Genomic DNA, 14,514 nt, shown 5'->3' with positions numbered 1-14,514 from the left:
TCACGCTTGTAATCCTAGCACTTTGGGAGGCCGAGACAGGTGGATCAGGAGTTCGAGACCAGCTTGGCCAACACAGTGAAACCCTGTCTCTACTAAAAATACAAGAATTAGCTGGGTGTGGTGGCAGGCACCTGTAATCCCAGCTACTCGGGAGACTGAGGCAGAAGAATCGCTTGAACCCAGGAGGCAGAGGTTGCAGTGAGCCGAGATCACGCCCCTTTACTCCAGCCTGGGCGACAGAGCTAGACTCTGTCTCAAAAAAAAAAAAAAAAACCAAAACAACAAAAAAAAAACCCAACAACAAAAAATTAGCCGGGTGTGGTGGCGCATGCCTGTAATCCCAGCTAGTCAGGAGGCTAAGGCAGGAGAGTTGCTTGAACCCGGGAGGTGAAGTTTGCAGTGAGCCGAGATCATGCCATTGCACTCCAGCCTGGACAACAAGAGCAAAACTCCGTCTCAAAGAAAAAAAAAAAGTGAGTAGTTCTCATGGTTAAGTGGGGAAGGGAGGGCACTGCATTCTAAGCAGAGGGAACAGCATATGCAAAGGCACATGAGAAGACAGGCGCATATTTGAAGAAAAGTGGTTCTCCAAATATGGTTGGAGCCTGCGTTGCCTGGTGGGGAGTGTCCCAAGAAGCAGGTAAGGACCAGTCTATGTGCCAGATTAAAATGTCTGGGCATTACCTAAGGGCAGGCAGTGGGAAGTTGCTAAGCAGAACAGTTACACTAAGGTTTCTGCTTTTCTTCTTTTTCTTTTTTCTTTTTTTTTTTAATGAGACAGCATTTCTCTGTGTTGCCCAGGCTGGTCTTGAACTCCTGGGCTCAAGCAATTCTCCCACCTCAGCCTTCCCAGTAGCTGAGATTACAGGTCTCTGCTTTTCAGGAGATAGTGGGTGGGAGCCGGAGAGTCTGGAGGCAGGAGGCCAGAGAGGAGGCAGGCAAAATAGAACAGGGCAAAGTGATGAGGTCTCACCTTAAGCAGGGGCAGTAGGAAGGGAAATACAGTGCGCCCCTTCCTGACCTTCATCCTAGAGTTTTCCTTTTGATTTCTTTGCCTCAAGAAAATGGGCCAGGCGCACAACTAAAGTTGGCAATTTGTTGTGACAGGCCCTCGTTCTGCTTCCAGAAGATAGATCCCTCTGTGTCTTGAAGATATAGCCTGGCTCTGTGTGTCTGTGTGTCGAGGTGGGGGACAGGAGGGCTGGCATGTCATGGAAAAAGAAAGGCCTGATATGTACTAGCCATACGTCCCGTGATTGAAAAGGCATATGAACAATAAGAGCCTCAATTTCCTCATCTCTAAAAGGGGAGATCATGTCCCTTGCTCTGTGTAACTCAGTTTTTTGTTCATTCCTTTGTTTATTCATTCAATAGTTATTTATGGAGCACACACAATGTGCCAGATTCTGTGCTAGGTGCTGGAGATACGGTGGTAAACAATATAGAACCCACCCCTGCCTTCAAGGAGCTTGCTGTGAGGTTAAATGAAATAACGATATGAAATCACTCTGTCAACTATACTGCATGGGTCTCATTTTCTTTTTTTTTTTTTAAGAGACGGGGGATCTTGCTATGTTGCCCAGGTTGGTCTCGAACTCTTGGGCTCAAGCAATCTGCCCACCTCAGCCTCCTAAATGCTGGGATTACAGGAATGAGCCACCACATCCAGCCTATTTCTTTCTCTCTCTCTCTTTTTTTTTTTTTTTCAGAGACAGGGTCTCACTCTATCACCCAACCTGGAGTATAGTGACACAGTCATGGCACTGCAGCCTTGATCTCCTGGACTCAAGTGATCCTCTCGCCTCAGCTGCCGAAGTACAAGTGCGTATTACCATGCCTGACTAATTTTTTTCTTTTAATTTATTTTTTGTGGAGATGCGGTCTCACTGTGTTGTTGCCCAGTCTGGTCTTGAGCTCCTGGCCTCAAGTGATCCTCTGGCCTCAGCCTCCCAAAGTGTTAGGATTACAGACAAGCGTGAACCACCACACCTAGCCCTGTTTTTCTATTTCTCATCTCCCAATAAGATTGCAACCTCAACTAAGGCTACCTATGTAGGCCTAATCAGAAAACCTGAGTTTAGTCTTACTTCTTTGTTTCCTTCTCTCCATAGCCTCATTGAGCAAGGCCCTTCCCCTCTCTAGATGATTCATTATTCATATTCAGCCCAAGGTCTATGATTGTTGTTTTTGTTTTTAGAGACGGAGTTTTGCTCTTGTCTCCCAGGCTGGAATGCAGTGGCACAGTCTCGGCTCACTGCAACCTCTGCCTCCCGGGTTAAAGCAATTCTCCTGCCTCAGCCTCCCGAGTAGCTGGGATTACAGGCGGGCACCACCACGCCCGGCTAAGTTTTGTATTTTTAGTAGAGACCATGGGCAGGCTGGTCTCGAACTCCTGACCTCAAGTGATCCGCCCGCCTCGGCCTACCCAAAGTGCTGGGATTACAGGCGTAGCCACAGCGCCCAGCCGATTGGTTTCAACTATTAAAAGAAGGGATAAACTGGCCTGGCGCGGTGGCTCAAGCCTGTAATCCCAGCATTTGGGGGCGGGCGGATCACCTGAGGCAAGGAGTTCGAGACCAGCCTGGCCAACATGGTGAAACACCGTCTCTAGTAAAAATACAAAAATTAGCCAGGCGTGGTGGCAGGCGCCTGTAATCCCAGCTACTCGTGGGGCCAAGGCAGGAGAATCGCTTGAACCCGGGAGGCAGAGTGTACAGTGAGCCGAGATCGCGCCATCGCACTCCAGCGTGGGGGGACAAGAGCGAGACTTCGTCTCAAAAAAAAAAAAAAAAGGAGGGATAAGCTTCTGGGAGAAAAAGTTCCGGGGAAAGAACTCTCACTATAAAAAAGAAATAGCAGAAACAGCTGGGAACTCCTAGACACACTTAACTTTCTTAGGTATCCCTCCCAGTCTCCTCCCAGCCACTCCTTTCGTATTTCATTTCCACTCTCCACCTTTAGTAGCTGCGGTCTCTTTAAGTACGCACTTTCGGTGTAATGATAGGCGGTTGGGCCAATAAAGCGTTTCGTCCTGGAGTTAACTGGTTTGTCCCTTTCGGGCTGCCGTCCTGCAGATCCGCCATATTGTCTACTGAAAGCTGCCGCTGAAGCTGCCGCTGCTGCCTCCGCCGCCAAGAGTAAGCGAGCGGAGCCGCGATGGGTGAGTGAGGGAACCACGCAGTAGGGTTCTTGGGCTCAGGGAGTGTCGGGGCCTGGGATTTGGCGAGAGCCTGTCTCCAGTCTGCGGAAGATGTCTGCATCCCCTCTAGCTAGGTCTGAGGGGAAAAGTCAGGCCGGGAGTGCCCCTCTTGCCAGTTTTGGGCCGAGCTAGGGCCCGTGCTGGAAGCAGTCCTTTGGTGCTGGTTCCGGGGACACCTTGGCACGCCTGGAGCCCCCCACATGGTGGCCTCGGGCAGGAGTCCACGTGTTCCTGGGAGGTAGAAAGGGGCCTACTCTCTGTCCTGCGCCCAGACTGGGGCTGGGGGACGGGCTCCCGGCGGCAGGCCTGGGCGGCGCTAAGGTAGCTTTCTCCTGGGTTGTGTTTGGCCAACGCGTGTCTTGACTAAATTCAGTGGCTCCCCTGAACTCAGGGAAGTCCTACCTACGTAGCGAGGTGGAGTCCTCTGGTGAGGGGACGCCAGGCGAGCCAGCACCAGGCCGGTAAGCATGGGCAGCCAGGCCGAGGGCAGCTTGCGCCGCTGAAGGCCGGGAGAACGGAATCAAGGCGGAAATAGTGTGGTTCGGTTGGGCTCAGAGTGGTATCCCTTGTGATAGTAGAACACCAAAGGCCAAGTCCTCTTGGCCATCTTTAGGTTGGGGACTTTAGGTTTCTGGGCTGGCCCTGGTAAGGAGAAAAGGAGCGACCTGTTGATCTTTCTGAGGGGACTCTGGCTGGCAAGGCCTCTGTTCAGAGAGAATACCATGGCGAAGTCTTTGGATTTAGAGACAGAACCAACAGTGGTAATTCTCTAAAGCAGTAAAAATTGTGAAATTTGCTAAGCTCTTTCTACGTACGGGCATTGTTCTGATTGCTTTACATGTCTTGTTTTACTTAATTTGTACAACCTAAGGAAATAGATGCTACCATTATTGCCATTTTACAGATGTGGAAGCTGAGCTTTAGAGAAGTAAAGTAACTTACCCAAGGTCATGCAGTGGCTAAGCCAGGGTGAACACTCCCAAGCCTAGTTTGTAACTGCTGTTTATTGTTGTTGTTGTTGGTAGAGTCTTGCTCTGTCGCCCAGGCTGGAGTGCAGAGACGCGATCCCAGCTCATTGCAACCTTCTGTCTCCCGGGTTCAAGCGATTCTCCTGCCTCAGCCTCCCGAGTAGCTGGGATTACAGGCACCCACCACCACGTCCGGCTAATTTTTGTGTATTTTTGGTAGAGACAGGGTTTCGTCATGTTGGCCAGGCTGGTCTCGAACCCCCGACCTCAAGTGATTCGCCTGCCTCGGCCTCCCAAAGTGCTGGGATTACAGGTGTGAGCCACTGCGTCCAGCCTGTTTTTTTGTTTTGTTTTTTTAAAAGACCTGGCCCTCTAGTGGTTGGGCAGGGAGAAAAGGGGAAAAAAGCTTTTAACCCTAGGCAAAGTTGTAAATGTGTTTGGGTTTTCTGTTCGTTTGTTTATTTTGTTTTGTTTTGCTTTTTGTTTTTGCATGTGGGCCCACTTTGAAATTTTTTTTTTTTTTTTTTTTTTTTGAGACGGAGTCTGGCTCTGTCGTCCAGGTTAGAGTGCATTGGCGTGATCTCGGCTCACTGCAACTACCACCTTCCAGGGTTCACGCCATTCTCCTGCCTCAGCCTCCCGAGTAGCTGGGACTACAGGTGCCCGCCACCACACCTGGATAATTTTTTTGTGTTTTTTTGTATTTTTAGTAGAGACGGGGTCTAGAGACCATCAAGCCAGGATGGTCTTGATCTCCTGACCTCGTGATCCTCCCACCTCGCTTTCCAAAGTGCTGAGATTACAAGCGTGAGCCACCATGCCTGGCCACTTTGAAATCGTTTTTCTGAACGAAACTGAAAGAGTCCAGAGTGAATTGATAACTCTAATTATTGTGTGTGTGGCAAGCAAAATGAGAATCTGAAATTGAATTTTTTTTTTTTTTTTTTTTTCTGAGAAGAAATTTCACTCTTGTCTCCAATGCTGGAGTGCAGTGGCCGGATCTCGGCTCACTGCAACCTCTGCCTCCCGGGTTAAAGCAATTTTCCTGCCTCAGCCTCCTGAGTAGCTGGGATTACACGCATCCGCCACCACGCCCAGCTAATTTTTGTATTTTTAGTAGAGACAGGGTTTCACCATGTTGGCCAAGCTGGTCTCGAACTCCTGACCTCCAGTGATCTGCCCGTCTCAGCCTCCCAAAATGCTGGGATTACAGGCATGAGCCACTGCGCCTGGCCTGGAATTGAATTTTTTAAGATCTGTGATTCTAAGGAAGCAGAAATTATTCACTTGAGCTTCAAGGCAATGACTTTAGAATCAGATCTGGTATTGGAAGTCACTTAAATGTCAGACACAACAACACATATGGAAAGCATCTAGCACAGTCCACAATAATGTTTTTCTTCCTTTCTGAGCCTTCCTTTTCTCACCTCTAGAAAGAAGGGGTGGGGCTGTGTTATCAAGATATTTGGGGACTAAATAAGATAACGGCATTTGGGCTGGGCAAGGTGGCTCAAGCCTATAATCCCATAGGCTGAGGCGGGTGGATCACCTGAGGTCAGGAAGATGACACCAACCTGACCAATATGGTGAAACCCTGTCTCTACTAAAAATACAAAAATTAGCCGGGTATAGTGGCGTGCTCCTGTAATCCCAGCTACTTGGGAGGCTGAGAAGGGAGAATTGCTTGAACCCGGGAGGCAGAGGTTGCAGTGAGCCGAGATCGTGCCAGCCTGGGCAACAAGCGAGACTCCCTCTCAAAAACAAACAAATAAAGAAAAAACAGATAACAGTGTTTGGAGCCTAAAGGGCTCCATGAATATCAGAACAGATTCTTTTCCACTTTCAATAATGTTCCTTTCCCTTAAGCACTCTGGTTTCCAGGTTTCCCTATTGAGTAATAAGACTGATAGGCCTTTCGTAGTAGCTGGAGCTTCATCTTTCAGTGAAAAAAATTTAGGGGGTTTTATGTTATAAACTTTATGTTATAAATTTTATATTGGTCTTCAGTTTCAGAAACACTGTTGCCTCAAAGGGAAAGAGCTAATGTTTAATAAGCTTAGTGAAATAAGTAGAGATTTACTCAGTTTTATAGATTGGGAAACTGCCTCGGAGAAGATAACACAGCTAGTAAGCCACAAAGCCAGGAGTAAGATTCTTACCCATTTTGCAGCACATAAATCTATAAGACTTAAGGAGTTAAGAAATAAAGTTAGTCCTATTCTGGTACAGTTCAACATGAAAGTTCTTCAGTGGAGCAACAAACCCTGACCAAGGTCTTGAAGGGGATTTTTATCCTAGAGTCAGGTAACTTCCTCTTTCCAGCTCCATCTCAGGTACCTCTCCCTCATCGTAGCTTGTCTTAATGAATGTCAGCTTTTTGTTTGTTGTACACCAAACTAATGCATTCATTTAATTCTAACATCTAATCTAAGGTATCTTGGGTTATCTCCATTTACGCTTACAAACTGAGGCTTTGAGAAGATTGGGTGACTAGTCCAAGGCTGGTATTCTGGATCCTTTGGGCACTGGAGACACTAACACAGCCTGCCTTCACATGCCCACAAGTACAGAACCTGCTGTATTTCACTGCCTCTTAAGTGTACTCTCAGTCTGTATCCTACTAGCTCAGTCGTATATACTACACTATTTCTGCTATGCCAAACTTCATTACCCTTAACAGACCTTTGCAGTGATTTCCCTGCCACTAGGTGCCCTGTAGGGGTGATATTTGTAGCTCTGGAGATTGCTTTATTCTGACCCTCTAGCAGAGACTACAACCTCATGAGTCTTGGCAGACACTACTTGTCTTTTCACCATTACTACTACTTTGCTAACTGGGAATCTGGCCACCCTTCCTTACCCCAGGGGGTGGGTCTTGATATAAACTCTAAACCAATCATTGTAACTCTAGCTCCCTAGACAGTGATTGATTTAAGCATGGGCATATGATGCAGTTCTTGCTAATTAGATGGGAAGGGAAGCCTGGGGAACTTCTGGAGAAGCCTTCCTTATTTAAAAGAGACTTGCCAGCTTTTATTATTTTTTGCCAGTTTTTATTTTAACCCAGGTTGCACCAAAATGTGTGAACCACAAAAAAAGACAGAGATGGGAAAGCTATAATAATAATAATACCCAACACTTGTATAGAACTTGCTATGTGCTAGGTACTCTTCTAAGTAGAGGCATACCTCAGAACTAAGGCAAGTTTGGTTCCAGACCACTGCAATAAAGCAAATATAATAAAGCAAGTCACACGAATTTTTCTGTTTTCCAATGCATATAAAAGTTATCTTTATACTATACTGTAGTCTCTTAAGTGTGCAATAATATGTATAGTAAAAGTATCTCTTTTATTTAGTTAGTTATTTTTTTGAGACAGAGGCTCGCCCTGTCACCCAGGCTGGAGTGCAATGGCGTGATCTTGGCTCACTGCAACCTCCGCTTCCTGGGTTCAAACGATTCTCCTGCCTTAGCCTCCTGAGTAGCTGGGATTACAGGTGCCCACCACCACACCCAGCTAATTTTTGTATTTTTAGTAGAGACAGAGTTTCACCATGTTGGACAGGCTGGTCTTGAACTCCTGACCTCATGATCTGCCCACCTCAACCTCCCAAAGTGCTGGGATTACAGGCATGCATGAGCCACCATGCCCAGCCAAAAGTACATATCTTAATTTAGAAATACTTATTGTGAAAAATTGCCATTTGGTGAGCTGTAATCTTTGCTGGTGGAGTGTCTTACATTGATGTTGATGGCTGCTGAGACTGATCAGGGTGGGGATTGTCTGGGGTGGCAGTGACAACCTATGAAATTTGCCACATCAATTGATTCTTCCTTTCACCACAGATTTCTCTATAACGTGATACTGTTTGATAACATTTTTCTCCACAGTAGACCTTTCAAAATTAGAGTCAATACTCTCAAACCCTGCCACTGCTTTATCAACTAAGTTTATGTAATGTTGTAAATCTGCCGGTCTTGGTGGCTCACGCCTATGATCCCAGCACTTTGAGAGGATGAGGTGGGAGGATTGCTTGAGCTCAAGAGTTTCAGACCAGCCTGGGCAACATAGTGAGACCCCCATCTCTAAAAAACATTTTAAAAATTAGCTGGGTGTGGTGGCGCGTGACTGTAGTCCCAGCTACTCAAGAACGAAGTGGGAGAATTACTTGAACCTGGGAGGCTGAGGTTGCAGTGAGACATGATTGTGCCATTGCACACCAGCCTGGGTGACAGAGCAAGATCTTGTCTCAAAAAAACCCCAAAAATCCTTTGTCGTCATTTCATGTATGTGTGTATGTATGTATATATGTATTTTTTTATTTAAGACAGGGTCTCACTCTGTCACACAGGCTGGAATGCAGTGGTGCTATCAACAGCTCACTATAGCCTTGAATTCCCAGGCTCAAGCAATCCTCCTACCTCAGCCTCCCGAGTAGCTGGGACTACAGGCATGCACCACCATGCCCGGCTAATTTTTTAAATTGTTTTTAAAGAGTGTTGCTTAAGCTGGTCTTGTACTGGGCTCAAGTGATCTTCCCACCTTGGCCTCCCAAAGTGTTGGGATTACAGATGTGAGCCACCTTGCCCAGCCTATTGTCATATCAACAGGATTAATGGCATTTTCACAAGGAGTAGATTCCATCTGAAGAAACCACTTGTTTGCCCACCCGTAAGAATAGCTGCTCATCCATTCAAGTTTGATCGTGAGATTGCAGCAATTCAATCACATTTTCAGTTATCTAGTTATCAAATTTTTACTTCTAGTTATCTTGCTGTTTCCACCCCATCTGCAGTAACTTGCTCCATTGAAGTCTTGAACCTCTTAAAGTCATCCATGAGAGTTGGTATCAACTTCTTCCAAACTCTTATTTATGATATTTTGACTTCTCATGAATCGTGAATGTTTTTATAAGACCTGAAAGTTGAAATCACTCAATTCATACAGAATGGATGGATTCTGTATGGCTACAGAATGGATGTTGTATTAACAGGTGGGAAAACAACATTAGGCCGGGCGCGATGGCTCACACCTGTAATCCTAGCAATTTGGGAGGCCGAGGCGGGCAGACCACTTGAGGTCAGGAGTTTGAGACCAGCCTGGCCAATGTGGTGAAACCTTGTCTCTACTAAAAATACAAAAAATTAGCCTGGTGTGGTGGCGCACACCTATAATCCCAGCTACTCTGGAGGCTGAGGCAAGAGAATTGCTTGAACCTGGGAGGTGGAGGTTGCAGTGAGCTGAGATCACGCCACTGCACTCCAGCCTGGGCGACAAGAACGAAACTCTGTCTCAAAAAAATATATATATATATATTCAGTAAATCAAGCTGTAAACAGATGTGCTGTCATCCAGGCTTTATTCCATTTATAAAGCATAAACACAGTGGATTCAGCATACGTTTTAAGCTTCTGAGATTTTCAGAATGGTAATTGAGCATTGACTTCAACTTAAAGGCCCCAGCTGCATTAGCCCGTAACAAGAGAGTCAGCCTGTCATTTGAAGCTTTGAAGCCAGGCATTGACTTCTCTTTAGCTATGAAAGTCCTAGATGACATCTTCCTCCAATGGAAAGCTGTTTCTTCTACATTGAAAATCTGTTGGCTAGTGTAGCCACTTTCATCAATGATCTTAGCTAGATCTTCTGGATAACTTGCTGTAGCTTCTACATCAGCACATGCTGCTTCACCTTGCACTTTTTTTGAGACAGTGTCTCACTCTGTCACCCAGACTGGAGTGCAGTGGCACGATCTCTCCTCACTGCAGCCTCTGTCTCCCGGGTTCAAGCAATTCTGGTGCCTCAGTCTCCTAAGTAGCTGGGATTATAGGTGTGCGCCACCATGCCCAGAACATTTTTGTATTTTTATAGAGACAGGGTTTCGCCGTGTTGGCCAGGCTGGTCTCAAACTCCTGACCTCAAGTGATCCGCCCACCTTCGCCTCCCAAAGTGCTGGGATTATAGGCATGAGCCACCACACCCGGCTTCACTTTTTTCTTTTCTTTTTTTTTTTTTTTGAGATGGAGTCTCTGTTGCCCAGGCTGGAATGCAGTGGCGTGACCTTGGCTCACTACAAGCTTGGCCTCCCGGGTTCACGCCATTCTCCTGCTTCAGCCTCCCGAGTAGCTGGGACCACAGGCGCCCGCCACCACACCCGGCTAATTTTTTTTTGTATTTTTAGTAGAGATGGGGTTTCATCGTGTTAGCCAGAATGGTCTCGATCTCCTGACCTCGTGATCCGCCATCTTGACCTTCCAAAGTGCTAGGATTACAAGGTGTGAGCCACTGCGCCCAGCCTTTTTTTTTTAAGATAGGGTTTTTGTCTGTCACCCAGGCTGGGGTGCAGTGGCAAGATAGCACACTGCAACCTCTAATTCCTGGGCTCAAGGGATCCCCCCACGTCAGCCTTCTAAGTAGCTGGGGACTACACGTGTGTGCCACCACACTCAGCCAATTTTTAATTTTTTTGAGACAGTGTGTCACCATGTTGCCCAGGCTGGTCTTCAAGTCCTGTCCTCAAGTGATCCTTCTTCCTCAGCCTCCAAAGCCACTGGGATTACAAGTATGAGTCACTGAGTTTGGCCTTCACATTGATGGCTTCTTTCCTTAAACCCTTTTTTTTTTGAGACAGAGTCTCACTGTCGCCCAGGCTGGAGTGCAGTGCCGTGATCTCAGCTCACTGCAACCTCTGCCTCCCAGATTCAAGCGATTCTCCTGCCTCAGCCTCCCAAGTAGCCGAGATTACAGGTGCCCACCACCATATCTGGCTAATTTTTGTATTTTTAGTTAGAGACGGGGTTTCACCATGTTGGCCAAGTTGGTCTCGAACTCCTGACCTCAGGTGATCCACCCGCCTCAGCCTCCCAAAGTCTTGGGATTACAGGCATAAGCCACCGCACTTGGCTCCTTAAACCTTGTGAACCAGTCTCGTTAGAGCCTGGCTCTGGATTAGGCTTTGGTTTAAGGCAATATTGTGGCTGATTTGATCTTCTGTCAAAACCACTAAAAGTTTATCCATATTGGCAATAAAGCTGTTTTTTCTTTTCTTTTCTTTTTTTTGAGAGAGAGGCTGGAGTGCAGTGGCCCTATCTTGGCTCACTGCAAGCTCCGCCTCCCGGGTTCATGCCATTCTCCTGCCTCAGCCTTCTGAGTAGCGCCCGGCCGGTTGTTTTTTTTAAACATTTTGTGTGTTCACTGGACTAGTACTTTTCATTTCCTTCAAGATCTTTTCCTGGCCAGGTGCAGTGGCTTATGCCTGTAATCCTAGCACTTTGGGAGGCCCAGGCAGGCGGATCACCTGAGGTCAGGAGTTCAAGATCAGCCTGACTAACATGGAGAAACCCTGTCTCTACTAAAAATACAGAATTAGCCGGGTGTGGTGGCACATGCCTGTAATTCTAGCTACTTGGGAGACTGAGGCAGAAGAATCGCTTGAACCCAGGAGGTGGAGGTTGCGGTGAGCTGAGATCACACCATTACACTCCAGCCTTGGAAACTCCTTCTCAAAAAAAAAAGAACTTTTCCTTTGCATTCACAGCTTTGCTAACTGGCGCAAGAGGCTTAGCTTTCAGCATATCTTGGCTTTTCAACATGCCTTCCTCACTAAGCTTAATCATTTCTAGCTTTTGACTTAATGTGGAGACATGCAACCGCCCCCTTCACTTGAACAAATAGAGGCCATTGTAGGGTTATTAATTAGCCTCATTTCAATATTGTTGTATCTCAGGGAATGGGGTGGGAGAGAGACTGTGGAATGGCTGGTTGGTGGAGCAGTCAGAACATAACACAGTATTTATCAGTTAAGTTCTCCATCTTATATGATCATGGCTCATGGCACCCCAAAACAGTTGCAATACTAGCATCAAATATCACTGATCACAGATCACCATAACAGATAAAACAAAAAACAAAAGTTTGAAATATTACGAGAATTACCAAAACGTGGCACAAAGTGAACACATGCTGCTGGAAAAATGGCACCAGTAGACTTGCTTAACATAGGATTGCCACAAACCTTCAATTTGTTTTTTTTTTTTTTTGAGACGGAGTTTCACTCTGTCACCCAGGCTGGAGTGCAGTGGCACGATCTCGGCTCACTGCAACCTCCACCCTCCGGGTTCAAATGATTCTCCTTCCTCAGCCTCCTGAGTAGCTGGGACTACAGGCACCTGCCACCACGCCCGGCTAATTTTTTGTATTTTTAGTAGAGATGGGGTTTCACCATCTTGGCCAGGCTGGTCTTCAACTCCTGACCTCGTGATACACCTGCCTCGGCCTCCCAAAGTGCTGGGATTACAGGCGTCAGCCACCACACCCAGCTAATGTGTGTTTTTTTTTTTTACGCCCGGCCCAATTTTTTTTTTTTTTTTTTTTTTAAAAACACACATTGGCTGGGTGTGGTGGCTGACGCCTGTAATCCCAGCACTTTGGGAGGCTAAGGCAGGTGAAACTCTTGAGCTCAGCAGTTTGAGACCAGCCTGGGCAACATAGTGAGACCCTGTCTCAAAACAAAAACAATAACAACAACAAAAAAACACACACTATCTGTGAATCACAGTAAAATGAGATATGCCTGTACTTTATATATTCATTTAATTCTCAGATTCTTATATTTTAGTTGAGAAAACCAAAGGATGGAGAGGTTTTAGTAACTTGGGCAAATTCATAGCTAATACATGGAAGAGACGCTTACTCAGTATGATTCTAATCAAAATATGGGCTGTTTGTACATAAGCATTCTTGAAGTAGCCAAAGCAATCTCTTCCCCACCTATCTTTTCCTATAGAAATCTCACCTGTTTTTCTTTTCTTTTCTTTTTTTTAATTTGAGATGGAGTTTCGCTCTTGTTGCCCAGGCTGGAGTGCAATGGCACAATCTCCGCTCACCGCAACCTCTGCCTCCCGGTTCAGACGATTCTCCTGCCTCAGCCTCCTGAGTGACTGGGATTACAGGCATGCACCACCATGCCCAGCTAATTTTTTGTATTTTTAGTAGAGACAGGGTTTCACCATGTTGGTCAGGCTGGTCTCGAACTCCCAACCTCAGGTGATCCGCCCGCCTCGGCCTCCCAAAGTGCTGGGATTTCAGGCATGAGCCACCACACCCAGCCAGGCCCTATATTAAATATAAAGTTAAATTTACTAGTCTTTGTCTTTGAGTGGAGGACAGAAACATATTGTGAATACTTGTCAGAAACTCATACTTTTAGGACCAGGCGGACAGCAATTAATTTCAGCAAATGATTATTAAGTGCCCACTATGTGCAAGGGACTTTTCTAGGCCCTGGAAATACAGTGGTTAACAAAACAGAGAAAACCTCTTTCTGGTGAAGTCCCAGATTTTATATTCTAGTGAATACTTTTATGAAATAAACCAAGGGAGACTGTTAGATGAACGGGACAACCCTATTTCCTGGCTGCTAACCTCCAGCCAATTGTTGCCATGGGGAAATGTGGTTCTAGTGTTGTTGATTTCGCATCCTTTCCACAATTCCTCTCCCTCTTGAAGCTGGAAATGTGGATTTTTTTTTTTTTTTTTTTTTTGGAGACGGGGTCTTGCTCTGTCGCCCAGGCTAGAGTGCAGTGGCACTATCTCAGCTCACTATAACCTCTGCCTCCCGGGTTCAAGCAGTTCTCCTGCCTCAGCCTCTCAAGTAGCTGGCATTGCAGGCGCTCACCACTGCACCTGACTAATTTTTGTAATTTTAGTAGATTTCACCATATTGGCCAGGCTGGTCTCAAACTTCTGACCTCGTGATCCACCTGCCTCAGCCTCCCAAAGTGCTGGGATTACAGGTGTGAGCCACCACGCTCGGCCTGGATTTTTAAATAATACCTACTGCTTTGTAAAGGTTACAAGCTAACTTTCAAAATCTGAAAACATTAACAAAAGATATTTGAGGCCAAATATAGCCTGAGAATTGTTTGTCTTATTTGTAAATGTTACTTCAATTAATATTCTGTGTATCTTATGAAATATTACATAGTCTCTGTATTTTACAAAATTATATGTATTTTTTTAAATGTTAATTTTTTTTTTTTTTTTTTGAGACGGAGTCTCACTCTGCCGCACAGGCTGGAGTGCGGTGGCGTGATTTTGGCTCACTGCAAGCCCTGCCTCCTTGGTTCAAGCGATTCTCCTGCCTCAGCCTCCCAAGTAGCTGGGATTACAGGCATGGACCACCATGCCTGCCTAACTTTTTTTGTATTTTTAGTAGAGGCGGGGTTTCACCATGTTGGCCAGGCTGGTCTCGAACTCCTGACCTCAGGCCATCTGCCCGCCTCAGTCTCCCAAAGTGCTGAGATTATGGGCTTGAGCCACCGCACCCAGCCAATTAATTTTTTTATTAA

General features: G+C 46.2%; 1 protein-coding gene across 5 annotated transcripts in view; it reads left to right on the top strand.

The window, feature by feature from the left end:
- Positions 1-3,053: 3,053 nt before the first annotated feature.
- KPNA6 (karyopherin subunit alpha 6) overlaps positions 3,054-14,514 on the top strand; it is a 67,133-nt gene continuing 55,672 nt past the window's right edge. Inside the window, exon 1 of one of the 5 annotated variants that reach the window (XM_024250092.3) lies at positions 3,054-3,160. Coding sequence is in view for 1 of the 5 variants with exons in the window: in NM_001131954.1 (NP_001125426.1) it covers positions 3,157-3,160 (4 nt within the window). In the remaining 4 variants the exon portion in view is untranslated. 5 annotated transcript variants of the gene reach the window in all.

The sequence above is a fragment of the Pongo abelii genome, chromosome 1, assembly GCF_028885655.2.
Source record: "Pongo abelii isolate AG06213 chromosome 1, NHGRI_mPonAbe1-v2.0_pri, whole genome shotgun sequence".
NCBI classification, from domain to species: Eukaryota; Metazoa; Chordata; class Mammalia; order Primates; family Hominidae; genus Pongo; species Pongo abelii.
The sequence above is the reverse complement of the archived record's forward strand: the minus strand, read 5'-3'. Positions and strand labels throughout refer to the sequence as shown.